Source organism: Nilaparvata lugens, chromosome 6 (assembly GCF_014356525.2).
Source record: "Nilaparvata lugens isolate BPH chromosome 6, ASM1435652v1, whole genome shotgun sequence".
Taxonomy (NCBI): Eukaryota; Metazoa; Arthropoda; class Insecta; order Hemiptera; family Delphacidae; genus Nilaparvata; species Nilaparvata lugens.
This window is the reverse complement of record NC_052509.1, coordinates 31,677,319-31,688,870: the sequence shown is the minus strand read 5'-3', so window position 1 is coordinate 31,688,870 and position 11,552 is coordinate 31,677,319. Positions and strand designations below refer to the sequence as shown.

General features: G+C 32.9%; 1 protein-coding gene across 2 annotated transcripts in view; it reads right to left on the bottom strand.

The window, feature by feature from the left end:
• Window positions 1-1,421: 1,421 nt before the first annotated feature.
• The window catches only part of LOC111055078 (probable cytochrome P450 303a1), a 31,735-nt gene continuing 21,604 nt past the window's right edge, over window positions 1,422-11,552 (bottom strand). Inside the window, exons 4-10 of one of the 2 annotated variants that reach the window (XM_039430642.1) lie at window positions 10,718-10,964; window positions 9,988-10,168; window positions 8,553-8,661; window positions 7,475-7,655; window positions 6,497-6,614; window positions 4,856-4,994; window positions 1,422-2,922 (exon numbers count right to left, since the gene is read on the bottom strand). In XM_039430642.1, coding sequence (XP_039286576.1) covers window positions 2,732-2,922; window positions 4,856-4,994; window positions 6,497-6,614; window positions 7,475-7,655; window positions 8,553-8,661; window positions 9,988-10,168; window positions 10,718-10,964 — 1,166 coding nt within the window. In that variant the 3' untranslated portion in view covers window positions 1,422-2,731. The remainder of the gene's footprint in view (window positions 2,923-4,855; window positions 4,995-6,496; window positions 6,615-7,474; window positions 7,656-8,552; window positions 8,662-9,987; window positions 10,169-10,717; window positions 10,965-11,552) is intronic. The other variant, XM_039430643.1, reaches the window with a different exon arrangement.

Genomic DNA, 11,552 nt, shown 5'->3' with positions numbered 1-11,552 from the left:
GGGGGTCCAGGGGGCGGAGCCCCCTGGCTAGACGGATATGGCGAGCGAAGCGAGCCTGACGGATAGTAATTCTATAGTCTGATTTTTACTCTAAAATTGGCGTATGAAGGAGGCTCTTTTTTCCTTCTATATTATCCTTGAAATGCAAAATTTCCAAAAACCTTGTATAAATACGTCGACGCGCAATTTAAAAAGGAACATACCTGTCAAATTTCATGAAAATCTATTACCGCGTTTCGCCGCAAATGCGCAACATAAAAACATATAAACATTCAAACATTTAAACATTAAGAGAAATGCCAAACCGTCGACTTGAATCTTAGATCTCACTTCGCTCGGTCAAATATTGGCGTATGAAGGAGGCTCCTTTTTCCTTTTATATTATCCTCGAAATGCAGAATTTCCAAAAACCTTGTGTATATACGTCGACGCGCAATTAAAAAAAGAACATACCTGTCAAATTTCATGAAAATCTATTACAGCGTTTCGCTGTCAATGCGCAACATATAAACATTTAAACATTAACAGAAATGCCAAACCGTCGATTTGAATCTTAGACCTCACTTTGCTCGGTCAATAATTTATTTTTCTATTAGCTCTTTGAGTCTCCTTTTTCTATATATTTTTTTCTTCATTACAGTATTGTATCCTTATTCTTTTACTCTAAAGAATTTGGGTGGAGCCCAACTTATTCTCAATTTTCTTTCAAACACTCAACACTTCCCATTCATTCAATTTCCCCAAATTTAATTTGAGAAATAATAAGCAATCTATAAAAAATACGCAATACATCTGTAGTGAATTTTACTTTTAACTGTACCGTAAGCATTGCTTATCAAAGAAAAGCATTGATGAAGTTTGAAATTTTAAAGTGAATCTCACTGTAGTAAATTTTGTAACATGTACCTACTATTATAGTAGAATAATTTATTATTATTAACCATATTGTTTTAGTTATTCTTTCTGTGTGTGATGATACAAGTAGTTACTTTTGAAAGTGTATTTTCACTTTTAATTTATTTGCGTATCGTTTTGGGTCACCTTACGATAGCTTCATGTGTTACTTCTTTCTATTAGGATTGCTTTTTCCTCTATTACATACCTACACGATAAGGTTACTTACAGAACTCAATTATTGTTCTTTCTGTTTTTCCTCCATATTAATTTCTCTGATTCATCCATTTAGCTTTCCTGGCATTATCGCTTCCGTTAGATAGCATATTTCATGTTAGTTCATTTTGAAAGAAGCCTTGGAGTAGAAAAGTGATGAGCTCTTGATTATTCAACCAGTTTTCTTAATAGGACACTATATGATATTGATAGAGGAATAAAATAGGGAGAGTATATATTGACAATGTACCTAATGCTTGTAGCATAGACTAAATTTTATTGAATCTGTGATTGTAATGAAAACACTTGAATTTGTTTGAAAATATATATCGTACACGTTTTATTTTCCTCAACAATATTCTATTTATAAATTCAAATCTAATTCTAAGTAGGTACTGCTATTACAATTTCTCAGGAATACAATAATGCTGAGATTTTAAGTAATAGGCTATAAAATAATAATAATTTATGTACAAGTCTTTTAAGGCTGCCTGGAAAATTCGAATTGGTTTATACATCATGTAGGCAACATATTATCGAAAAGCTCTGAGGACTGAAAACTTCCAGAAATATTTGACAGATCTGATTAAATAGCTTTAATAAATTTGAGAAAATTTAAAATCCAAAACTTGAATGCGGATTCCGGAATCAAAATTGTTGCTCAATAATAATAATTATTATGATCTGTTAAACTCGACAAAAGTGAATCTGCAATTATGCATCATTCGTCATGATGAAAAAATTATTATGAAAAAAAAAACCATATGATTCTAACAGTATTTCCATAGTATTTTATTGTATAAGCATTGATTTTGAATGAAAAACTCAATTTTAAATTTGAACAGTGGAAATTAATACATATGACCAAATATTATTGACACATTATATATGTCTTATATTCTCAATAGTTAGAACAGATAGTGTAGAACATTGTTCATGTTTAAATTCTGTATAGAAAGAGTTTTTATCTTTACATTTATTGGTTCTTGAGAATTTAAAAATGATAGGTAATAAACTAGAAATTCTTCACTAATACTAGGCCTATACTAGAGCATACAATAGGAAGTCTATGTTATATTGAAAATTACCAACACAATTTTATAGTCATAAACTACTGACTATCAGTCAGATCCGAGTGATTCTGATTATAATTTGCAACATCTAATAGCATTCAGACAGAGGGATGTGATAAGAAACCTGCGGTTCTGATATATTAGAAATCCTGTAAAATCGTATGAGATACAGGCTTTCTGAAACTTATAAGTATAAAACGACTATGTAATAGGCCTACAGTAATTCTAGGAATCCAGTGTTTAGCAGTCTTATGCTCATTACAAGAGTTGTGAAGTTTTAAAGACAGACCCCTTGAGGTTACTTTTGTTACCTTATTGATGAAGTTATCTAGGCCTACAAACGAAAATACTTATAATGAACTCAATTAGCTACAGTCAGTTGGGACAAAGACAATAAGATATTATTTGATCCAATTAATTTGCAAATAATTGTGGATTGAATCTGAATAATATCGTGTTGTCTTTGGTTGAGAGGAAGCTTGCTCTTTGGTGTTGGATCGAAGTCGAGCACTCGTCAATTCAGTTGTTTGACAGCAATCTGTAGGTGATCACTTGCAGTGAGGTCTCTGAGTGATGTAGGCATGGTAGAGGCCTGGCGAGGGAGTAACCCCATCCACTCCCACGGGGGAAGGGGGTTCTTCTCCCTCGGGAACTCTGAACTCAAAGTTCTGCAGGAGAGTTGCAGTGAACACGAACACGTTCGATTTGGCCAGAGTCTCACCCATACAGCGATGTTTGCCTGCACCAATCACAAAAACACAATAATTTATTTAGAAAAAAAATCCAATGCTATTTAAATACTGCATTAGTAGTCCAGGCAATGAATGCTCAAAAAAGGGTATAGAGGGAAAAGTTTGGAAGACAATTTTTGACCCCGCAGTTCTGTTTAGGGTAGTGAGGAGGTAAACATATCAAAAGTCCCCACCCCTACCCCCTGTGCTAAGGGAGTGGGGGTGGTTGAGAGGTACCATTTTTTGGTTTCTCGCATATAACTCGAAAACTATGCATTTTACAGACATGACTATTCTATAAGAAATTGAAACTTACATAATTTCCTATAATATTGAACTAGCAATATTTTCTATATCTCTTTCACTTTTCGAGATATCCGCTATAAAAGATGTGACATTTTTGAAAAAACACATTTTCTCTCAATTTTTTGCTCTTATAACTTTTTGAATATCGATGGGAAAAATCCATACTGATCATGAGCTTATGGAGCATCAAATTCTCTCTAATTTGATTCATAATTTAACACGTTTACGCACATCCCCACGACTGATGCAGCAGCTTCAGTGTTGAGTGTGAGATCTTCAGTTATGCAAAAATAGACCAATTGACAAAGGAATTTGGAGAGAATGGTTTGAACACAATTTTTGTCTTTGCAGCTTTGTTAGGACCAGTTAGGGGGTGAACATATCAAAAGTCCTCATCCCTATCCCTTGTGCTAAAGGGATGAGAGTGGTTTAAAAGTTGCATTTTTCAAAGTTTTGCTTACACGCTCATATCTTGAGAAAAATGCGTTCAACCGACATGACTATTCAGAAATGGAGCTTGATAAATTTTCTACAATATTTGTTCTGTGGTGATTTGTGATATCTCTAACAGTTTTCAAGATATACGCTCTTAAAAGTGTAAAATTGTTAAAATAACAGCTTTTAATCCTATTTTTTGATTTTTCAGGGCCTATAACTCTCCAACAATGCTTCATAAAAATGACTGCTCACCGTAGATTTGTAGAGCTTTGTTTTCTCTTTGATGTATTAATTGATGTATTAATTCACTCCTTAATGTTTACCTTCTATTGTTATAGCGTATTCAATGTGGAAACGGACGTCGCCACATCAAAGAAAGTGAGTGTTTTTTCACTCAAACGTTTTATGAAATACGATACGGTATAGTAATAAAAATTATATATATTATTGTTAGGTATACAAAGCACATAATAGACACTTAGTGAGTTTTTAAGTGGTTGCTATTTATATGTGTTGTGTTTTTGTATAATATATCATTATTATTATACATATGTATATTATTGGAGAGAATTTGAAATGCTACATCGCATAAAACGTATCCAATTGGAAACGTTTTACTACTCCAGTCTGGTAGGTACATCTTTACTAGACAATAATTATTACGGTATCTTGAAAGGTCAAGAAGTGATCAATTTACTCAACTTGCCTCTTAGATCCGGTTTCCCCAGCCAACTAAATTTGCTGTACAAAAAATTAGAAACGCATATCTTTGAGGATATGGAAAATTTTCCTCCTTGATAATAATAATAATAATAATAGTGAATAATAGAGCGATTTCCAAGGGTGAAGTCCCCACAACTAAACGGGGTTCCAAAGATGCCATTTATAGCCTACTCTTTTGTGTGTTTCTTATACTGTTGATTTTTTAAAATTAATTTTATTGTACAGTAGCGTTCATCGAATTTCCATCAAGCTGTTTGCCCTGTTGTCAATATTTGCAGTAGCAGGAGTCTTCGGGGTGATTTACAGCATTCAATTGGGATTTTCGTTTAATAATAATTTAAATTTATTGATCTTTTTGTTTTGAGATAAGAGTCTTTTAACGATTTCAATATAGTTGTAATACAAATTATCAATGTGGACTGTTAGGCTATCAAAGTACGGTACCATATACTAAAGCATAAAATTCCAGCCTACCAAGTCCAAATGGTATGAAACGCTCAGGCATTGAAACCTTTCCGTCCTTGATGAATCTCTCAGGGCGAAATTCTTGTGGCTCCTCCCAGAATGTTTCATCCATCATCAAAGATGAGATGTTAGCAACTACCATTGTATCCTGGAAAACATGAATCAATAATGATGACAACACTTAGTGTAGTGTACTATATTGTATCATTTAGTTCGATCCCTCCCTGCATACGGACAAATCATCCACGCAGGGAGTATATTCTTTATATTTATTATTGTTACACTATTATTTTGTATGTCTTTTTTGATGAATAAATTTGAATTTGAATTCTTCTGAAAATTGAAAAATCAAAGTACCCTTTTTAAAACGCTACCGAGTAGGTACCGTACTTTATTACTCACGACATGTTTCGACATATTAGCCTAATGTCATTTCCAAATGAGTGAGTCGAATAGTGATTGAAAATTCTGACAAAAATAGTGATTTCATTCACTCACTTTCAAAGTTTTTAAAAAATGACTACTTTAATTTTTAAATTTTCAGATTAATATGAGCAGCCCTCATCAAAAAGTTGCTATTAATCCTGTATTTTATATACGGAAGCATTTTATATTATGCATATTATAAGTTCTTGAAATGTTACCGTATTCATATTTTTTATGATAAATAATTTCACATAGGATAGTCACTTGTAATCCTACTTTAGCCTAGGCTATCACTGCGTTTTCCCAAAACTATACAAGGCTTTGTCCTCAAAACTAAAGTGGGAGAGAAAATACTTTTAACACGGCTCTTTCTCGAAGACGGAGAGGTCCGATGCTCTATCCTCCACTAATCACTCCCACTACCTAGCAGCATTCTCCTTCTTTTGTGTCTGTGTGAGAGAGCTTTGCAACGCGACGCACCAACACTCCCCTTCCACCTATTGCTGGCGATGTTCCAAGTCATAATAACTGGTCAGCAGGTATAATAAATTGTTTTCATCACAAGAGCATGAAGCAAAATGACACGGCGCATCCAATTGTGCGCAGGATGTCTGTCTGTGTCTACCCTACAAACTGTGGAGGGAGAAATGAGCTTCTCCTCTTCATGTTAAAAGTAATATATCTCAGACTTTAGGGTCATAAATTATTGCCAAAAAGCTAATAAAAATAATGTAGGAATTACAATAATTTAGTCTGTTCTAGAACTGCATACATCTATATATACAAAGTTTGGACAGAACACAGCAGAATAAGAAATTTTTATATTAACCTTGAAACTTAAACTTCATTCTAGGATTACCTAATCAGGTTCACAATATCTTTTTTTTATAGATATTCTGTACTCTACCATATTAGTATTCTGTATAATAAATTGAAATATATTTTTAAAAATTATAAATAATTTAAGAATTCAAACAATTCATAGTAATTGAAAAAAGTAAATTTTTATGATTTAAACCATCCACCAATTATTATATTCAAGTAAACGAGTACGGTATTCAAAATTCTATTATCAAAATAGGTGAGACATAAGAAACTTGAAGAATGTTACAAAAATTAATTGTATGAGCATACTATCTCTTGAAAAGTCAACATTTTGAATAGTAAACATTCACATTTTTTCCTTGAACACCAGAGTAGGCCCTGCATTTTTCAATAGCTCACCTTAGGAATAGTATATCCCATGAGCTTAGTGTCTCTCAAAGCTCTGTGAGGTATGGCAACTGCTCTGCCCATGAACATTCTGAGTGATTCCAACACAATTGCTTCAACGTAAGGCATGCTAGAATTAGGAAAAATAATTATTATAATTGTAAAATAAGAATATCATAATTTTCCACATTGATTTATTGTGAATTATAGGGTCAGTAACATGGAAAAAATCAATTTATATTGTATGTCGTCATTGAATTGACGCCTGATTTGATCAATTTAGTGCTAGTTGCATGTAATAACAATATAAATGTTTTTCTTGAATTATATAATAAAATGTTTTTGAAGGTGGTTGAATAATTACCTACATTGAATTTTCGTCCGCTCCTCTCTGCTACTTTGCAAGGAGAGCAAACCGTGAACAACTGCTTGTTGAAATAGAGACAAATTGAAGTAACTCTTATTGAATTGGGAATAATTTTGGCCATCACTGCTGGCCAAGAGAAGCATGCTTTATGATAAAATTAAGTACAATTGAACTTTCAGGACAAACAGAAATTTCTTAGAAAGATTCAAAAAATCACAATACCGTTATAAGACTTTTACTACTCTCACTTGAAAGTGACATTAATTAATTGATTAATTCAATCATGAAGATAACAATTGATCCCTTATTTATCTTCTCCACGAATACAGCACACAATGAAGTGATTGTTTCACAATGAAATTGGGTGTTGTGCACATGAAACTTCAACAACTACACAATAATTGCAACATAAGTTGTTAATAAGTAGTCTCTGAGTATTGAGAAAAAAGATCATAGAGATTAATTATTTATTTACAATACCTATCAAAATCATATGCATGATTAGAAAAGGATCAACATTCTCAGACCAAAACTGTTCCTTTTCCGAATGTTGATAATTTAGAAAAATAGAATATACGGTATGTAATGTATATAGGAATGATTCTAGATTATGTGAAACTTACTTTGGTCTGTCACTGAGTAGAGGTAGTCGGTCCCTGCCAATAACCCTCACAATCTCCTCATAGGCTTTGTCTTGAATCTCCGGCTGAAGCAACATGTACAGAAACCCAAAGCCCAGAGTTTTGCTTGTTGTCTCTGAGCCAGCCATGAACAGATCCATGCAAATTGCCAACAACTGCGTTTCTGTGAGCAATAAATTTATTGTCAAAATGTTAATGTGAATGCCAATTATGGGTACTGCACTCACAATAAGGTGTTGTCAAAATATCGTCTTTTGAACAAAATACAGCGATGCTCTTACAAATACAAGATAACTTACATGTGTATAGAAATGTTGTTAATTAAATGAGCAAGTTGTGTAGTATTCATATCTTCTACAATGAATTAGTTTTTACAATAAAATTATAGTCTTATTTTGATCGTTGAAATTCAAAGGTTAAATTTTCTAATTTAATTAACGTGCATCAACTTGAAAGATACCGTACAGTAGTGTATGATGCACGATTTCTTAAGTAGTAAAAATGAAACACTAACTTCACTATGGTTAGTATAAGAGTACTGTAGGCTATGTGATAATCAAAGTTAGTAGACAGTCTAGTTAGTTTCTGTCTACTAACGTTGTGTGATAATAATATAATAATAATAGTTTCAAGCCGTGTCGTCATCTTTAGAATGAATAATACAGATTATCCTATGAACTATGATGATAACTCACTTTTTTTAATGAATTAAAGACTAGCGAAACCAGCGCGATTCAGGGTCGAAAAAGGGTAACCCAGCCGAAAGATCTCGTTGTCAAAGTAGTAGCTTTTAAGCCTAAAAGTTTCAAAAAATAGAGTGCTAGTCTTTAATTACCTACCAGTAATAAAATTTTATGAGAGATGATATTCGAAGTTCGTGATGGAATTTGAAATTTATGAATAAATAATAATATAAGTACACGGTAATAATAATAATAAATAATAAAAGTTTAAAAAGAGGGTTGAAGTCCATTGTGGAAGAAGTATGTAGGAATAATAACTAAATCATAATATATTATAAAGAATACGATATTCGTAGTTTAATAAAATTAATAATTACCTGAAAAGCTAGGCTTTCTATCTTTGGAGTCAAGCATTTCCAAATAAACATCCATCAAATCCCTAGGCGAATCCTTTTTGAATGTTTTCTTGTGATTCTCCAATTCATTCTGTGAATAATATAATAAAAACAAGCGGCGCTGTAATTGATTAATAATATTTATTTCATAATCAATTCTATTGAAAAGTAAGTAATTAAAATGATAATTTTTCTTACAAATAATGTTAAATTTGTAATGAAGAGTAGGCTATATCTATGTTACGATACCGTACGCACTTCGAATACAATAACTTTAATAAGGTTTGATAATGAAGAAAAGCTTCAATTTTCAGTAAGGTATCACGATAACTGTTCAATATTTGACAGGTTCAAACTGATTTAACAGGTTTAAGATAAATATTATCATTCAACAGTATTGGAAAATAATTTTTCAAACAAAAACTAGAATTTAGATTGGAATTTTATATTATGGATGATGCCCGTATATGAGTTTTTAGCTTGTGCTTGGGTAATGGCGGAAAGTGCGTGGGTGATATGATGAGATGATCAAAGATACATGCCTACCGGAGGGATTCGAACCCACGACCAGGTAGCGGGTGACCAGACTTCAGTCGACTCGGTTATCCTAGCCTGCCATATTTGAAATGATGAAACTGGAATACAACTTATTTCTTGTAGTCTAGTTGAGGCGCTTTTTTCAATTCATTAAAAAAAATTACTTCAATCCTTCAACCCTAAAACGTTTTTATAGCACTACTGCAGTGGTGCTGTGAATTATCGGGGATGATATATTCTTCATTCAAATATGTGGTTCAATTAGAAATTGAAGAAAGTTGCAATTTTATACAATTTGCCAACGTTGATACTCAAATATTAAACTTCATACATATTTTCACATCAACTTGGAACTATGTGGTGATGAAGAAGATGGTAAAAAACAGACAATAATGTGTAGGCCCAAGTCTCAAGATAATGTCATGGTTATGACGAGGACTCTTCTGAGAGTAGAAGAACAATATTAATTGAATAATATTGTCATTGAATGAATAATTATTTTATTTATGGAGCCATAAATACATTATTCATCTTTGAAACAATATATGGAATCCATTGAAAGACTGCATGTATGGAGTAGGCTACCGTACAATTTCTTTCTTGTAGGCCTATAATTAAGCATTTATCGTGAATTGAACATTTCTTTCTGAAAAAGGATTAATTTTTAGTAGAAATTAAATTGTATATCAGTACGGTATTTGAACAATTAATTGAATAATATATTAGAGTATACAAATAGCTACAAATAGATTATCATCTCTTGACAGAAGGAGATCCTTGTGTATTAACAGTAATATTATATATATATATATAAATTGTACCAATATAAAAAACGGGTAGTCTATATTATGTAACATTGAATAAGTAAATTTGTACTCACATTCAAAAATATCCAAATTTGCTGATGAATATTTACAAACTTTCTATATCCAGAAAATTCGGGAGCAACAGTCATCAAAACAGGGAATTGGCTGAAAAGAGCTCCAACCATTGAAATGCTTTTGAAGAGATCATCAAGCAGACATTGCAGTGTCTTCAGCTCTTTATCTTCTGGGTTATACCTGTAATAGAGGAGTTGGATTTAAATTGAATTTATAGAAAAATTTAATGAGGGTAAGTTAACTTTGAAGAATTTGTATACTGCCAACGTGTGGTGTGTATAAGCTTCACTCCATATGAATGTGAGGAGGTTGCAATTCTGATGTTAATTGGTCCTTAGACGGTCAAAATTATTGTATAATATCATTACTTACCTACTTTTAACATCAGTCCACACAACACAAGAAAGTGAAATGGAACCTATTACTTTTGGAAATGTTACTGTTTATAAAATTTGGAAGAAGTGCAGTTTTGGGCTAAGCCTGTTGCTCTCTCCCAGTCATTGCCATATGATTTGTGAGTGTATAGAACAAATTAAATAAAATAAAAAGTACTAGAATAAACACGACGATGCTATAAGTAGGCCTGATGCTAAAATAATAGGTACCGCACGGCACTGATACTATACAATATATTGACCGTCTGGGGATAGCTTAAGATAGTAGAGGTGAATAGTGAAAAACAAATTATACGCAGCTTGAAAGTTAGGGAAAAATGATGACTCTCTTCACCTGATTCCAGCCAGCATGGTCCACAGAGTGTTGAGAATGAAAATTCCGAACGCCTCGTTCATTTCCATTACAACTCCTTTCTGTTTTTTCTCGCCTTGTATGCGCTGCTTGAAGAGGGCGACCATTTGCAATGCCTCCTCCTCGACGAGGCCTGACATCGTGCGACGCCCGTAGCCAAACTCCTTCAAGTGACGCAGAACGAAGCGCCTCTGCTCGGCCCAGAAGTCCTCGTCTGTTACTAGCAGACCTGCAACAATTGCAAATATAGTCACTGAGTAAGTTAAAGTCGGTATCACTCTGATACCTAGTAAAGCTAATCATCAATTTAAATTCATTATACAAATCACCAAAAAATTAATCTACTGTGATGTGGCCTGAGTCGGGTGGTTTATACAGTAGAATTGAAAGTACTAGTTGAATTATAAAAGAACTAAGTAGTTGAATTAAAAGAACTTCCGACTTGGAGGGATATATGCGGAGCATAGAGATATGGGTTGATTGATTGAGAGCTTTATTTATACAAATCGCAATGAATACAGGCTTTTATACCCTTATGAATAATAACTTACACTACAGTCTAGATGAATTTACATATTTGCATAATATAAACCGAAATAACAATTATTAAACTGTACATGATGGATAAATGGAATTTAGAAATTCTTTCAAGATAACATTGTTTCGTATCTATATGAATTGGCGGAGCTATGAACATATCAATGTCCATTCTTTGGAAAGAATACTAAGTTTGGAAAGAATACATATCTTTCCCAGTAACTTAGTAAATTTGTCAATCCAGAAGGGAGATGGTGAACCAGTTCAGCCAATAAGAGTG